Below are 17,502 nucleotides of genomic sequence, written 5' to 3' on the forward strand. Positions count from 1 at the left end.
GCGCGGACACGATGGGACGAATGGCCCCATTCTGTGCTGTATCGTTTCAACATTTCGATTCTATCGTTCTATTGGTGTAAAGAAATATCTGTTGCCCTTTATTCGAAACGCAACATTTAATCTTGCGCCGATGGCTGCTCGTTCTTGGCCCCTCAACTATTGGAAACAGTCTGTTTCAATCGATCCTGATCCCCTCTTGAATTATTTTTAAACTGTTGTACCATATTGCCATGCAGGATTGTTCCAACGTGAGATATAATAAAATTTCAAGTGTGTTTAACTATTCCTGTGGTTCCAAAATCATGGATACTTTTACACCAATCGATGTACTCGAGCATTCAAAGCAAACTTTAATGATGTGCTCGCATAAGAACTCGATAGGACAGTTTCGAACGCCACGTTCCATCACACTGGAGGGGGTTTTGGATGAGTTGTCCAGTGTGAGACTGGCTCTCTGAATTATACATCCATTGTAGGGATTGCTTGTCTTTCATCCCCATTGACTGCAACGGAACTGAAAATTGTCTGGTTTCTATAATGGGCGGCCGGTAGGCACCAGAAGCACACGAGCAGTTCTAAGACACACATGGGCCGTACAGTCCCAGACAGGATTGAAACGTTCCCTTTGATCCACTGTGTACTGTACATGTACAGGAGCTGAAACTGAGACACACACGGGCCGTAAAGTCCCAGACAGGGGTAAATCGTTCCCTTTTACTCACTGTGCACTGCACATGTACAAGCGATCACACTGAGGCACACACGGGCCGTACAGTACCAGACAGGAGTGAATCGTTCCATTTTACTCGTTGTCTAGTCTCCCTGTATAGGAGAGCGTGGGCAATGGGTGAGACGTGGGAGCAATTTGATTGGCGTCCCCATATCCATGTCCCCTTTCGCCATCATCCCTCCCCTGGTCCAAGCCCACACCGCTCCTACCACTCTGCTGGACATCTGTTTGGCGGACATGTATGAAGATTTGTCAGGCCAGTGCGAGAGTATCTGCGTGCCTCTTTAAGGCGGCAGACTGTTGTTCATCCTGAGTCCGAACGGCCATTGTCAGAGCCTGAATGGACTCATGTGTGAGCCGTGCTTGAAACTCAACGGAGGCTGGCCTTCTCTCCCTCCCAGACATTTCCTCAATTACCCAAGTCATTATCATAGAGATGACCTCACGTCCCTGTCACAGGATCTCAGAGATTCCCTCCCGTACCTTTGCCACAATTTCAAACATGCAGGAGTTGGACTCCTCCATTCTCTGTGCTGTTGTGTTATAATATGAAATATGTTGTCTGAAAATAATATTCTAGACCCCTTATTCTTTCAACGAGGAAATATCACTGCAAATCGTCCGTAACCCTGGGCAGAAGGAGTCAACGCAGCTTGGCTTAATTTGTTTGTTAACTGGACTGTAACTAAAGCTTGTGCCTCACTTGAGGTTTCCCTCTTGTATAAATAAGACTGTTTTGAAAACGGAAGAACTACCAGTCTATAACGACAACAAACAAAGTAACTTCTCTCCGAAAATGCGACTGCCAGTAATCGTAGAGATAGAAAAAATTTACTACCCTATCCTTGCAGTGATAGGTGTTCCAGGTAAGCCTGTTCTAATCAGGTCTTATTAATTTTTATCAGTTTTTAACATGATCACTGCTGCTGCCGTCGGTGTGATACCGTTACCTGTCCACTGTGACTGGTGTCGTTTGCAGCATATGGGATCCTGGTCTTTATTAATAGACGCACAGAGTAGAAAAACAAGGAAGTTAAGCTAAAGCTTAACAAAACACATGTTTAGACCTTAGCTGGAGTATTTTGTTCAATTCTGGGAACCACACTTTAGGAAGGATGTCAAAGCCTTTGAGAGGGCGTAGGAGGTGGGGGAATGGGAGTCGCTGGATTGCTCTTGCATACAGCCAGCGCAGAATCGATGGGCCGAATGGCCTCACCCCGCGCAGTAACCTTTCTGTGATTTTATAAACATAAAGGGATTTATCTTTTCAGAATTCCGAAGCTCAGAGAGAGAGAGAGGTTCGAGTGATCAAATAAATAATCAATAAATTTTCAGTTACTAATTGCCCTTTCTATTATTTGCAGCTAATTTGATGACGGTTGTGGTTCTCTCCCGCGGAAACTGTGGCCTCTCCAAATGCATTACCCGTTACCTGTTGGGCATGGCGGTGGCTGATCTCCTTGTACTGATATTTGGAGTGGTCTTGTATGAAATTAAGGACGCTCATTTCCCATTTTCATTCCTGAATTACACTCCTATTTGCAGCCTCAATATCGCCCTGCTTTTCATGTCCATCGATTGGTCTGTCTGGTTAACTGTCGCTTTCACCTTTGACCGATTCGTGGCCATCTGTCACCAAACTTTCCGCAAAAAATATTGCACCGAGAAAACTGCGGCGGTGGTTATAACACTTGTGTGTTCCTTAAGTCTTATAGAAAACGCTCCAATCAACTTTGCTTTCGAACCTCGGGAGATAATTAACGATATCCCATGGTCCTGCTATGTAAAAGCAAGCTTCTATACCTTAACCATATGGATAGCATTCCTGTGGTTGGAAATTATTCTTACCCCATTTGTCCCATTTCTCTTGATTTTACTGTTCAATGCTCAAACCATCAGGCACATTGTGCAGGCCAATAGAGTGAGGAGGGGACTCCGTGGAAAAAATAACAGTGAGGATCAGAATGATCCAGAGGTGGAGAACCGAAGGAAGTCCATCGTTTTACTGCTGACCATATCTGCTAGTTTCATGATCTTATGGGCGGTAATGTTCGTCTTTTTCATATTTGTACAGTTTACAGAGGCTCAAGTTTCCGAAACAAGTTACGATGCTCCTTTCACTATCATGGAGCAGACCGGCTACATGCTCAGGTATTTGAGTTCATGCACAAACACGTTTATTTATGCAGTGTCCCAGAGTAAGTTCCGAGAGCAATTGAAGAATCTTATTACGAGTCCCGTGACCCTCATTATAAATTTATTCAAATTCGTTAAGTAACCGCACTGGACTAAAACGTAATTCCATCCATCGGATCCTAGCAGAGTTTGTCCAGTTGACATGTACGAACAGGAATCTCCAATGTCAGATACCGTCTGGTCCTCCTATCAGACGTCATACTGTGTGAGATCAAAGATTCTTGGGGTAATGTTAACTTGGCCGATAATGTAATGCAGGCGGTCTCGGATTGGAACAAACACATGGAGACTATTAGTCCTGAAACATATCAATTATGCAAATTTAGCTATGGCATTTGACCGATCGAAACCCGACACTGGTTTCCCGAACATATGCCTCATGCCCCTTCTCCACCTCCTTGCAGAAACACATATCTGCTGAATGTGCAACTGGTCTCTTCAATCTGTTAACCTTCTGGATTATCCAATGGGTCTTCCTGCCTGATCTGCCATTTCGCTTCCAATTTGCTAATTTCCGACTTGTAAAGTGAAATTCTAATCGAATAATTTTGGTTGAATAAACCTTGATTCTCACCTCAGTGATTGTGGACAATGCAATTGTGTCGTTGCCTGTCTGTCCTTTACCAAGACAGAGAGAGCGCCTCCTTCAGGAGACGTAAATTCGTCACACCTGGAATCATGTCTGTTGCTGGATTCCGACTGTCCACTTATCATGGGACCGATGTCTGATGTTTCTTCATCCATCCGTCCAACTCAGGCTAGAATTTTGAGATAGTTTTTGCCTCGAACACTAACCCTACAAGTGAATTCCACGGCCTCACGACTATTTGTTCAGGATTTGTCGAGGGAAGGTCATGCCTTCCAAATCTGATTGAGTTCTTTGAGGAAGTGACAAGGAGGATTGATGAGGGTAGTGCAGTGCATGTTATCTACATGCATTTTAGTGAGGCATTTGAGAACGTCGCACCTGACAGACTGGTCAGAAAGGTAAAAGCCCATGGTATACTGGGAAATATGCCGAATTGGATCCAAAATTGGCTCAGTCACAGTAAAAAAAAGGTAAAAGTCGATGGATGTCTTTGCGAATGGAAATTCGTTCCGAGTGGTGTTGGGTCCCTTGCATGATTTGGACTTGAATGTCGGGGGCATGATTGGCAAAATTGGTCGTGTAGTTGATAGTGCGGAGGACAGCTGTGGACTCCGAGAAGATATCAATGGTTTGGTGGTTTGGGCGGAAAAGTGGCAAATGGAGTTCAACCCGGAGAAGTGTGAGGTAATGCACTTAGGGAGGGCAAACAGTAAAAGGGAATACGCAGTAAACGGGGTTATTTCGAGAGGGGTCGAGGAAGTGAGAGACCTTGGAGTACATATGCACAGGTCCCTGAAGGTGGCAGTACAGGTAGATAAGGATTTGATGTCGGCAGACGGAACGCTCTCCGTTATTGGCCGAGGGATAGAATACAAAATCAGGGATGGAATGATGGAACTGCATAAAACGCTGGTAAGGCCACACCTGGAGTATTGTGCGCAGTATTGTGCGCCGTTCTGGTCACCACATTACAGGAAGGATGTAATTGCTCTGGAGAGTGCAGAGAAGATTTCCAAGAATGTTGCCAGGGCATGAAAATTGCAGCTACGAGGAGAGATTGGAAAAGCTGAGGTTGTTTTCCTTGGAGCAGTGGAGGCTGAGGGGAGACTTGATTGATGTATACAAAGTTATGAGGGGCCGAGATAAAGTAGACATGACTTACCTGTTTGCCCGAGTGGAGAGTTCGAGAACGAGAGGACATAGATTTAAGCTGATTGGCGGAAGGATTAGAGGGGACATGAGGAAAAACTTTTTTAACCAGAAGGTGGTGGGTACCATTAACCCGCTGTGTACTGTACATGTACCGGAGCTGACACCGAGACACACACGGGCCGTACAGTACAAGACAGGAGTGAATCGTTCCATTTTACCCACTGTGTACTGTTCATGTACAAGAGCTGACACTGAGACACACATGGGCCGTACAGTATGAGACGGGAGTAACTCATTCATTTTAGTCGTTGTCTATTTTACCTGTATGGTGCTGAAAAGAACATAAGAAATAGAAGCAGGAGTGGGCCATTCGGCCCATCCAGCCTGCTCTACCATTCCATCAGCGGTCTCAACTCCACTTTCCCGCCCGATCCCCATATCGCTTGATTCCCCGATAGTCCAAAAATCTATCGATCTCAGCCTTGAACATACTCAATGACTGAGCATCCACAGCCCTCTGTTGTAGAGAATTCCAAAGATTCACATCCCTCTGAGTGAAGAAATTCCTCCTCAACTCAGTCCTGAATATCTGACCCCTTATCCCGATACTATGCCCCCGAGTTCTCGACTCTCCAGCCAGGGGAAACACCCCCTCAGCATCTAACCTGTCAAGCCCCCTCAGAATCATAAATGTTACAGTGAGACCAACTCTCATTCTTCTAAACTCCAGAGTGTCTTGGCCCATTCTACTCGATCTCTCCTCATAGGACAACACTGTCAACCCAGGAATTAATCCAGTGGACCTTCATTGCATCGCCTCTAAGGCAAGTATATCCTTCCTTAGATCAGGAGATCAAAACTGTACATAGTACTCCAGGTGAGGTCTCACCAAAGCCCTGTACAATTGTCGTAACACATTCTTACTCTTGTACTCCAACCCCCTTTCAATAAAGACCAACATATCACTTGCTTTCCTAATTAACTGCTGCACTTGCATTTTAAAGCAGAAGGAGCAGGACCAGTGACCGAGAGCAGAGCGGGTATATAACGGATCGGGAGGAGTGACCGAGAGCAGAGCGGGGATATAAAGGTGAGGGACCAGTGGCCGAGAGCAGAGCGAGCAAATAAAGTAGAGGGAAAAGTGACCGAGAGCAGGGCGGTGATATAACGGAGAGGTACAAGGAACCGAGAGCAGGGAAGGGATATAAAGGAGAGAGAGTGGAATGACCGAGAGCAGGGCTGGAATGTGAAGGAAAGGGAGGAGTGTCCAATACCAGGGCGGAGATATAAAGGAGCGGGACCAGTGACCGAGAGCAGAGCGCGGATATAAAAGAGAGTGAACAGTGACCGAGAGCAGAGCGGGGCGCGAATATGAAGTACTGCTCCCTCTCCTTTATATCCCCACCGTTCTCTCGGTCTCTGGTCCCTCTGCTTTGTACACCCGCTCTGCTCTCTTTCACTTGTCCCTGTCCTTGATATCCCTGCCCTGCTCTCGTTAACTCCTCCCTCTCCTTTATATTCCCGACTGCTCTCGGTCACTGGTCCCTTTCTTTTATATCCCCGCTCTGGTTTCGGTCACTCCTCCCTTTGCTTTAGATCCCCGCCCTGCTCTCGGGCACTCCTCCACCTCCTTTATATCCCCGCCCTTCTCTCGGTCACTGGTCCCTCTCCTTTATGAACGAGCTCCGCTCTCGGTCACTGGTCATTCTCATTTGTATTGTAGAATTGTATTCCAGCGCAATCTGTAACCTCATGGCCCGGTATATTCCTCACTCTACCGTTGCCAAAAAGCCAGGGGATCAACCCTGGTTCAATGAGGATTGTAGATGAACATGCCAGGAGCAGCACCAGTTGTACCTAAAAATGAGGTGCCAACCTGGTGAAGCAACAACTCAGGACGACATGCATGCTAAACAGTGGAAGCAACAAGCTATAGACAGAGCTAAGCGATTCCACCAACGGATCAGATCAAAGCTCTGCAGTCCTGCCACATCCAGTCGTGAATGGTGGTGGACAATTAAACAACTGAAGGGAGGAGGAGGCTTTGTGAACATCCCCATCGTGAATGATGGCGGAGTCCAGCATGTGAGTGCAACAGAAAAAACTGAAGTGCTTGCAACCATCTTCAGCCAGAAGTGCCGAGTGGATGATCCATCTCGGCCTCCTCCCAATATTCCCGCCATCACAGAAGCCAATCTTCAGCCAATTCGATTCACTCCATGTGATATCAAGAAACGGCTGAGTGGGCTGGATTCAGCCAAGGGTATGGGCCCCGACAACATCCCTGCTGTAGTGCTGAAGTCTTATGCTCCAGAACTAGCCGCGCCTCAAGCCAATCTGTTCCAGTACAGCTACAACACTGGCATGTAACTGACAATGTGGAAAATTGCCCAGGTATGTCCTGTCCACAAAAAGCAAGACAAATCCAATCCAGTCAATTACCGCCCCATCACACTGCTCTCAATCATCAGCAAAGTAAAGGAAGGTATCGTCGACAGTGCTATCAAGCGGCACTTACTCACCAATAACCTGCTTACCGATGCTCAGTTTGGTTTCAACCAGGACCAGAAGGCTCCAGACTCATTACAGCCTTGATCCAAACATGGACAAAAGAGCTGAATTCCACAGGTGAGGTGAGAGTGACTGACGTTGACATCAAGGCAGCATTTGACCGAGTGTGGCACCAAGGAGCCCGAGAAAAATTGAAATCATTGGGAATCAGGAGAAAACTCTCCAGTGGCTGGAGTCATACCTAGCACAAAGGAAGATGTTCGCGGAGGCCAATCATCTCAGCCCCAGGACATTGTTGCAGGAGTTCCTTAGGGCAGTGTCCTCGGCCCAAACATCTACAACTGCTTCATCAATGACTTTCCCTCCATCATAAGTTCAGGAATGTGGATGTTCACTGCTGATTGCACGGTTTATAGTTCCATTCGCAACCGCTCAGATAATGAAATTGTCCGTGCCCGCATGTCAGTGTGCAGATTAGCGCATCACTGTAATAAATAAGCATCCAGCAGGCAATACGCAAGTGTGGACAGGAGGAGTGAATGTGTGAAGTGACTAACATGTGTTCAGTCAATATATTCAGTTGCATGTTACGGAACAGAAGTGGGCCTTAAATGAATTTAAAAGTGTGTAAATTGCAGAGATCACATCCTGACCATGAAATAAGTGGCTGTGAGTGTCCAAAGTGTGAATTGGCCATGAAATTAAAGTGGAGATTGCTGAAAAGCGCCTTTTTTGTCGTGAGATGCATGCAGAAAATGCTGGCAACAGGCTTGTGGCCGTCTTTCTCAATCACTATTTCAAATCTTATTATGTTATGATGACGACTGCCTCGATGTTCCCTAAACTTACTTCTATCTGCTCCGTTTCAATTCCCGAGATTAGATCCAGTAGTGAGAGCATATGTAAGAACTGAGAGAATATACTTGAACTGAGAGAAAATTCGAGAACTGAGAGGATACACTCGAACTGAAAGGAAATACTAGAACTGAGAGGATATACGAGATCGGAGAGGATATACTAGAACTGAGAGGATATACTCATTGCAGTGCATGTGTGAAAACGCACAAAGCGTGATACACAAGTTTGGTGAGCTGCAGTCGCAAATAGCCCCATGTGAATTCGATGTTGTCGCAGTAACGGAGACCTGGCTCAAAAAGAGCAGGATTGGGTGCTGAATATTCCTGGATACAAGATGTTCAGGAAAGATAGTGAAGGAAAGAATGGAGGGGTGTGGCAGTATTGATTAAGGAGAATATTGCAGTACTGGAGGGAGAGGATGTCCTGGAGGGGTCAAAGAGTGAATTTATTTGATTAAGACATAAAAGAGTTGCCATTACACCACTGGGTGTATTCTATAAGCCACCAACCAGTGGGAAGGAGATAGAGGAGCAAATTTTTGCGGGGAAATCATGGGCCAAGTGGAGCTTGTGTCAGTGGGGGAGCATTTAGTGAGCAGCGACCATCGTATCATCAGGTTTAAAGTAGCTATGGAAATTGACATGGATCAATCTAAAGTAAAAATACTCAATTGAAGGAGGGCCAATTTCAATGGGATGAGAACAGATCTGGCCCGGGTAAAATGTCCAAGATGGTGGCAGCGCCGCCCGCCATTTTGTCCAAGGTGGACTCAGCGCTTGCCGCCGTTTTGTCCATGCTGTCTCCGTGCAATAACACATTGAAATATATAAATACATTATGAATATATAGATAATATAAATTATAAATACAAGTTGTTGTGGTGGAGGTTTTTGTGGTGGTGGCCCAAACACAAAGGCCGCCGCTCTGGCATCACTCTGGCATGCCCGGCTGCACTCTGGGCTCACTCTGGGCTGACTGGCTGCACTCTGGGATTTCTGGCTGCTCTCTGCCATCACTCTGGGGTCACTGGAACATTCTGGGGTCACTGCGTTCCATATCACACAGAAATATATAAATACATTATAAACATTATTTCCTTTCTCACTTACCCTCTGAACTTTCTATATTCTACCTGGTTCTCACTTGTGTTATCAACCTGACATCTATCATACGTCCCTTTCTTCCGTTTCATCTTCCCCACTATCTATTTTGTCAACCAGGGAGCTCTGGCTTTAGTTGCCCTAACTTTCTCCCTCTGACTGCAACGATCGAAAGTGCTGGGGACAGAGCACAGTGAGAGGGAATTTGACTGCAGCTGAAGGAAGCTCTGGTTTAAATTCAGGTGTCGATTGGCTGCTGCTTGTAGTTCCGCATCCTGTGGTAAGGATGTGTTCACTGAAGCTTAGTGACAAGCCTTTCCATGTTAGGTGGCGATTCGCATCTGTACACAATAGTGTGACTCACGCCATTCATCATGCATTGCTGATTACCGTAGGTCTTTGTCGCCCAGATTAACTGATGAACATTGTATTCAAGTTGGACATATCAATCACGATGACTGCCACTTACTGTTTTTAATATGACGCTCAACAGATGTGGGGTTGTAGCTCAGTGGTAGAGCATTTGACTGCAGATCAAGAGATATTTGGTTTATATCCAGACGCCCCCTCTCGTTTTTAAATTCTTACCTTTTTTTTACTTCATTCATAGGATGTGGGCATCGCTGGCAAGGCCAGCATTTATTGCCCATCCCTCATTGCTCATGCGACCTTGGTGATGAGCCACTTTCTTGAACCGCTTCAGTCCGTGTGGTGAAGGTTCTCCCACAGTGCTCATAGGTAGGGATTTCCAGGATTTTGACCCAGCGACAATGAAGGATCAGCGATATATTTCCAAGTCGGGATGGTGTGTGACTTGGAGGGGAGCGTGCAGGTTATGTTGTTCCGAAGTGCCTGCTGCCCTTGTTCTTCTTGGTGGTAGAGGTTGCGGTTTTGGGAGGAGCTTTCAAAGAAGCCTTGGCATATAAAATTGTGACAGGGCTCGACAGGCTGGATGCAGGGAGGATGTTTGCCTTGGCTGGAGGTTCCAGAAGGAAGGGTCGCAGTCTCAGAATACGGGGAAGGACGTTTAGGACTTAGATGAGGAGAAATTTCTTTATTCAGATGGTGGTGAACCTGTGGAATTCTCGACCACAGAAGGCTGTGGAGGCCAAGTCACTGAATATATTTAAGCAGGAGCTAGGTCAATTTCTGGACACAATAGGCACCGCGGGGCATGGGGAGAGACTGGGAATATGATATTGAGATAGAAGATCCGCCTTGATCATATTGAATGGCAGTGCATGCTCGACGGGCGAACGACCTAATTCTGCTCCTATTTTTGATATTTCTATGTTTCTATGTTTCACGTTGCTGCAGTGCATCCTGTGGATGGTACACACTGCAGCCACGGTGCGCCGGTGGAGGAGGGAGTGAATGCTTAATGCAGTGGATGGGGTGCCAATCAAGCGGGCTGTTTTGTCCTGGATGGAGGCGACCCTCTTGAGTGCTGTTGAAGCTGCACTCATCCAGTGGAGATTATTCAGTCACACCCCCGGCATGTGCCTTGCAGATGGTGGAAAGGCTTTGTGGGGACAGGAGATGAGTCAGTCGTGGCAGTATACCCAGCCTCTGTCATGCTCTTGGAGAATCAAAGCATCATAGACAGGTTACAGCAAGGAAGGATCCCATTTCGTCCATCCAGCCCAAGCCGGCTCAATGCAATAGCAGTCCAGTTAGCCCAAACCCTCCCCCCCACCCCCGCCACGCCCCCCCCCCCGCCCCGCCCCCCCCCCCCCGCCCCGCCCTCCGCTTCTCCATATAGCCCTGCAAATTTCTTCTTTGCAAATACTTATCCAGATCTATTTTTAACGCCATGATTGAATCTGCCTCCACCACCCCCTCGGGCAGTGCATTCCAGATCCTAATCACTTGCTGCGTTAAAAAAGTTTTTCCTCATGTCACCTCTGGTTCTTTTGCCAAACACCTGAAGTCTGTGTCCTCTGTTTCTTGAGCCTTCCGCCATTGGGAACAGTTTCTTTCTATCTACTCTTAATCGACCCTTCATGATTTGGAACACATCTATCAAATCTCCTCTCAACCTTCTCTGTTCCAAGGAGAACAACCCCAGATTCTTCAGTCTCTCCACGTAACTGAATTCCCTCATCCCTGGAATCATTCTATTAAATCTCTTCTGCACCCTCTCTAAGGTCTTCACATATTTCCGAAAGTGCGGTGCCCAGAACTGGACACAATACTCAGTTTATCGCCAAACCAAGTTTATTATTAAAGTTCATCATATCTTCCTTGCTTTTTTCCTCTGTCCCTCCATTTATGAAGCCCAGTATCCCGTATGCTTTTTTAACCACTTTCTCAACCTGCCCTGCCACCTTCAACGATTAGTCACATATACCCCCAGTTCTCTCTGTACCTGTACCCCCTTTTAGAGTTGAGCCCTCTATTTTATATTGCCTCTCCTCGTTCTTCCCAACGAAATGTGTCATTCACGTTTTTCTGCCTTAAATTTCATCTGCCAAGTGTCCGCCCGTGCCATCAACTTCTCTGCAGCCTCTTGAAGTCTATCACTTGCCACTTGATAGCACTGTCGACGACAACTTCCATCACTTTGCTGATGATTGAGAGGAGACTGATGGGGCGGTAATTGGCCGGATTGAATTGATCCTGCTTTTTGTGGACAGGACATACCTGGGTAATTTTCCACATTGTCGGGTAGATACCAGTGTTGTAACTGTACTGGAACAGTTTGGCTGGAGGCGCGACTAGTTCTGGAGCACAAGTCGTCAGCACGACAGCTGGAATGTAAGTGGATGGGTGGGTTCGAATCACCTCCCCCTTACACAGTTCTGGATGACGGGAATTAAAGTGAACAGAATTGACTCACGGACACGTTTTTCAGACTCAACTGTAAATTGTTCATTCAGGTTAACACACACCGCCATCTTCAATACATTAAAATAAGCGGTGGCGTAAGACAATACAGTACTCTACATCACTACCCAGAGTAGAGTATACGCTATATCCAACCCCACAGAACCTTCCCACCAAACCCCTATGGCTTGGTTTGGAACACACAACACTCCCTCACACAATACCGGTGGTCTGAAGGATGTGGACTTGGACAATGCTCAACCTGATTGTCGCTTGACTTTATCTCTGCTTCCCCTTGTAGAAAACGAGTCGCCTGGTTCTGTACCGCCAAGCAGTATTCAAGTCTCAGTTTGAGGTTTGTCCATACAGTTGATGAGCGGGGCTCTGCTTCTCATTGTAATTTCTTCTCTCCGTCCAAGGCGGAGTGCTCGGTTCTTGTTGTGAAGGTTAGGACAAGCGAAGATAAGAGCAGGCAGGATGCAAGATGAGCGAAAAGTCCCAATACTGTCTCCTCTTATACCCCGCAAAGTTCCAAACTTCTTCGCGAATGAGAGGTGAACTCATTGAAAAATTGAGGATTCTGAGTTGTCTTGACAGGGTAAATGCTGAGAGGTTGTTTCCCCTGGCTGGAGAGTCTAGAACTAGGGGGCATAGTCTCAGGATAAGGGGTCGGCCATTCAAGACTGAGGTGAGGAGGAATTTCTTCACTCAGAGGGTTGTGAATCTTTGGAATTCTCTACCGCAGAGGGCTGTGGATACTGAGTCGTTGAATGTATTCAAAGCTGAGATCGATAGATTTTTGGACGATCGGGGAATCAAGGGATATGAGGATCGGGAGGGATAGTGGAGTTGAGCCCGCTGATGGAATGGTAGAGCAGGCTCGAGGGACCGAATGGCCGACTCCTGCTCCTATTGCTTCTGTTCTTATCAGCACCATAGAGGTGCAATAGACAACGAGTAAAAGGGAACGATTCTTTCCTCCTGGCTTGTACTGTCCGGCCCGTGTGTTTCTCGGTGTCAGCTCCTGTACATGTCAAGTGCACAGCGGGTAAAAGGGAACGATTCTCTCCTCCTGGTTTGTACTGTACGGCCCGTGTGTTTCTCGGTGTCAGCTCCTGTACATGCACAGTACATAGCGGGTAAAAGGGAACCACCACATTCTGGGTAAAAAAAGTTTTTCATCAAGTTCCCTCTAATCCTTCCGCCAATCAGCTAAAATCGATGTCCTCTAGTTCTTGAACTCTCCGCTAGGACAAACGGGTACTTCCAGTCTGCTATTTCGAAGCCCCTCATAATTTTGTACACATCAATCAAGCCTCCCCTCAGCCTCCACTGTAGCAAGGAAAACAACCCCAGCCTATCCAATCTGTCCTCGTAGCTGCAATTTTCAAGCCACCGCAACGTTCTTGTAAATCTTCTCTGCACTCTCTCCGGAGCTATTATGTCCTTCCAGTAATGTGGAGACCAGAACTGCGCACAATACTCCAGGTGTGGCCTTACCAGCGTTTTATACAGTTACGTCATCACATCCCTGCTTTTGTATTCTATGCATCGGCTGATAATGGCCAGCGTTCCGTTTGCCTTCTTCACAACCTAATCCACCTCTACTGCCACCGTCAGGGACCAGTGCATATGCACTCCAATGTCTCTCACTTCCTCGACCCCGCTCAATTTAACCCCGTTTGCTGCGTGTTCCCTTTTACTGTTTGCCCTCCTTAAGTGCATTACCTCACATTTCTCCGGGTTGATCTCCATTTGCCACGTTTCCAACCACTCCAACAACCCATTGATATCTTCTTGGAGTCTTCAGCTATCCACTTCACTCTCAATACACGCCCAATTTTTGTGTCGTTTGCAAATTTGAAATCATGCCCCCTACATTTAGTCAAATCATCAATATATACCATAAAAAGCAAGGGCCCCAACCCTGAGCCCAGTGGCGCACAACTGGAAACGAATTTTCATTCACAGAGACACCCATCGACTTTTACCCTTTGTTTACTGTGACTGAGCCAATTTTGGATCCAATTTGCCACATTTCCCAGTATCCCATGGGCTTTTACCTTTCTGACCATTCTGCCATGTGGGACCTTGTCAAATGCGTTAATAAAAATCCATGTAATTAACATCCACTGCACTACCATCATCAATCCTCCTTGTTACTTTCTCAAAGAATAAATCAGATTTGGAAGGCATGACCTTCTGTCAACAAATCCTGAACAAATAGTCGAGAGGCCGTGGAATTCACTTGTAGGATTAGTGGTCGAGACAAAAACTATCTCAACATTCTAGCCTGAGTTGGACAGGTGGATGAAGAAACATCAGACATTGTTTCCATGATAAGTGGACAGTCGGAATCCAGCAACAGACATGATTCCAGGTGTGATGAATTTACGTCTCCAGAACACCTCAAGGAGACGCTCTCTCCTGCCTTGGAAAAGGGCAGATCGGCAGCGACCGAAATGCATTGTCCACAACCACGGAGGTGAGAATCAAGTTTATTCAACCAAACATTATTCGAATTAAATTTAACTTTACAAGTCAGAAGTTAGTAAATTGGAAGCAAAATGGCAGATGAGGCAGCAAGACCCATTGAATAATCCACAGGGTTAACACGTTGAAAAGACTAGCGAGCAGTTCCAGCAGATATGTGTTTCTGACGGGGAGAGGGAGGGAGGGGGTTGAGGGATATGTTCGAGAAACCAGTGTCGGGTTCAGATCGGTCAAAAGCAGCAGATAAATTTGCATAATTGATTTGTTTCGGTGCAAAATAGTCGACATATATTTGTTCCAATCCGAGTCCGCCTGGCTTACATTATCGGCCCAGTTAACATTGCCCCAAGTATCTTTCATCTCACACAGTATGACGTCTGATATGGGGACCAGATGGCAGCTCCCATTGGAGATTCCGTGTACTTGTCATCTGGACAACCTCTGCGAGGTTCCGATGGATGGAATTACGTTTTCGTCCAGTGCGGTTGCTTAACGGATTTGAATAAATTAATAATGAGGGTCACGGGACTCGTAATAAGATTCTTCAATTGCTCTCTGAACTTACTCTGAGACAGTGCATAAATAAACGTGTTTGTGCATGAACTCAAATTCCTAAGCATGTAGCCGGTCTGCTCCATGAAAGTGAAAGGGGCATTGTAACTTGTTTCTGTAAGTTGAGCTTCTGTAAACTGTACAAGTATGAAAAAGACGAACGTTACCGACCATAAGATCATGAAACAAGCAGATATGGTCAGCAGTAAAACGATGGACTTCCTTCGGTTTTCCACCTCTGGATCATTGTGATCCTCACTGTTACTTTTTCCACGGAGTCCCCGCCTCACTCTATTGGCCTGCACAATGTGCCTGATGGTTTGAGCATTGAACAGTAAAATCAAGAGAAATGGGACAAATGGGGTCAGAATAATTTCCAACCACGTGAATGCTATCCATATAGTTAAGGTATAGACGCTGGGTTTTACATGGCAGGACCATGGAACATCGTTAATTATCTCCCGAGGTTCGAATACAAAGTTGATTGGAGCGTTTTCCATAATACTTAATGAACACACAACTGTTATAACGATAGCCGCAGTTCTTTCTGTGCAATATTTTTTGCGGAAAGTTTGGTGACAGATGGCCACGAATCGGTCAAAGGTGAAAGCGACAGTTAACCAGACAGACCAATCGATGGACATGAAAAGCAGGGCGATATTGATGCTGCAAATAGGAGTGTAGTTCAGTAAAGAAAATGGGAAATAACAGTCCTTAATTTCATACAAGACCACTCCAAATATCAGGACCAGTAGATCAGCCACCGCCATGCCCAACAGGTAACGGGTAATGCATTTGGAGAGGCCACAGTTTCCGCGGGAGAGAACCACAACCGTCATCAAATGAGCTGTAAATAACAGAAAGGGCAATTACTAACAGAAAATGTATTGATTATTTTTGGTCACTCGAAGCTCTCTCTCTCCCTCTCCATCTAAGCTTACGAGTTCTGAATCGATAAATCCCTTTTTGTTTATGGAATCACAGAAAGGTTACGGAACGGAAGGAGGCAATTCGGCCCATCGAGTCCGCGGTGGCAGTATGCAGGATCAATCCTGCCAGTCCCAATTCACGCCCCCGCAACCTGCCTTCGCCGCCCGATCCCTGTAGCCGTGCAATGTTTTTCCCTTCAAGTATTTCTCCAAATCGCCTTTTGAAAGTTAGTATTGAATCTGTTTCCACCGCCCTTTCAGGCCGTGAATTCCAGATTATCACAACTCGCTGCATAAAAGACTGATTCCTCATGTCCCCTCTGGTTCTTTTACCAATTATCTTAAATCTGTGTCCTCTGGTTGCCGAACCTCCTGCCACTGGAAACACTTTCTCCTTATTTGCTCTATCAAAACCCTTCATGATTTTGTGATGCACAGAATTGAACAAAATACTCCAGATAAGTTCTAAACCAGCATTTTATAACGCTTCAGCATAACTTCCTTGCTTTTTTACTCTATGGCCTCTATTAATAAAGACCAGGATTCCATATGCTGCAAATGAAACACATCAAAGTCGACAGGTGATGTTATCACACCGACGGCAGCAGCAGTGCTACAGATAAAGACTGTTAAAAATTAATGAGACTTGATTAGATCAGGCTTACCGGGAACTCCTATCACTGCAAGGATAGGGTAGTATATTTTTTCTACCTCTACGATTACTGGCGCTCCCATTTTCGGAGAGAAGTGACTTTGTTTGTTGCCGTTATAGACTGGTAGTTCTTCTGATTTCAAAACAGTCTTATTTATACCAGAGGGAAACCTCAAGTGAGGCGCGTGCATTATTTACAGTCCATTTAACTAACAAATTTAGCCATGCTTCGTTGACTCGAACTGCCCAGGGTGTTGGTCGTTTTGCAGTGATATTTCTTCGTTGAAAGAGTAAGGGGTCTAGAATATTATTTCCAGACATAGTATTTCATATTATAACACAATAGCGCAGAGGATGGAGGAGTCCATCTCCTGCATGACTGGAAAGGTGGCATTTGACTGAGTGTGGCATCAAGGAGCCCGAGTAAAATTGACGTCAAAGGGAATCAGGGGGAAAACTCTCCAGTGGCTGGAGTCATACCTAGCAGAAAGGAAGATGGTAGTGGTTTTTGGAGGCCAATCATCTCAGCCGCAGAGCATTGCTGCAGGAGTTCCTTTGGGTAGTGTCCTAGGCCCAAGCATCTTCAGCTGCTTCATCAATGACCTTCCCTCCATCATAAGGTCAGAAATGGGGATGTTCGCTGATGATTGCACGGTGTTCAGTTCCATTCGCAACCCCTCAAATAATGAAACAGTCCGAGCCCAAATGCAGCAATACCTGGACAACATCCAGGCTCGGGCTGATAAGTGGTAACATTCGCGCCAAACAAGTGCCAGGCAATGACAATTTCCAACAAGAGTGAGTCAAACCACCTCCCCTTGACATTCAACGGCATTACCATGGCCGAGTCACGCACCATCAACATCCTGGAGTCACCATTGACCAGAAACTGCTAAAACCTATTCCCAATGAGG

General features: G+C 46.1%; 1 protein-coding gene across 1 annotated transcript; it reads right to left on the bottom strand.

Annotated features, from left to right (window-relative positions):
• Positions 1-14,919: 14,919 nt before the first annotated feature.
• LOC137320055 (probable G-protein coupled receptor 139) lies at positions 14,920-16,671 on the bottom strand. The gene is made up of 2 exons (XM_067981857.1): positions 16,602-16,671; positions 14,920-15,854 (listed from the first exon to the last, which is right to left on the bottom strand). The coding sequence occupies exons 1-2, from the start codon at positions 16,669-16,671 to the stop codon at positions 14,920-14,922; spliced, it is 1,005 nt and encodes a 334-aa protein (XP_067837958.1).
• Between the last annotated feature and the right edge of the window lie 831 nt (positions 16,672-17,502).

The sequence above is a fragment of the Heptranchias perlo genome, unplaced genomic scaffold, assembly GCF_035084215.1.
Source record: "Heptranchias perlo isolate sHepPer1 unplaced genomic scaffold, sHepPer1.hap1 HAP1_SCAFFOLD_97, whole genome shotgun sequence".
In the NCBI taxonomy this organism is placed as follows: Eukaryota; Metazoa; Chordata; class Chondrichthyes; order Hexanchiformes; family Hexanchidae; genus Heptranchias; species Heptranchias perlo.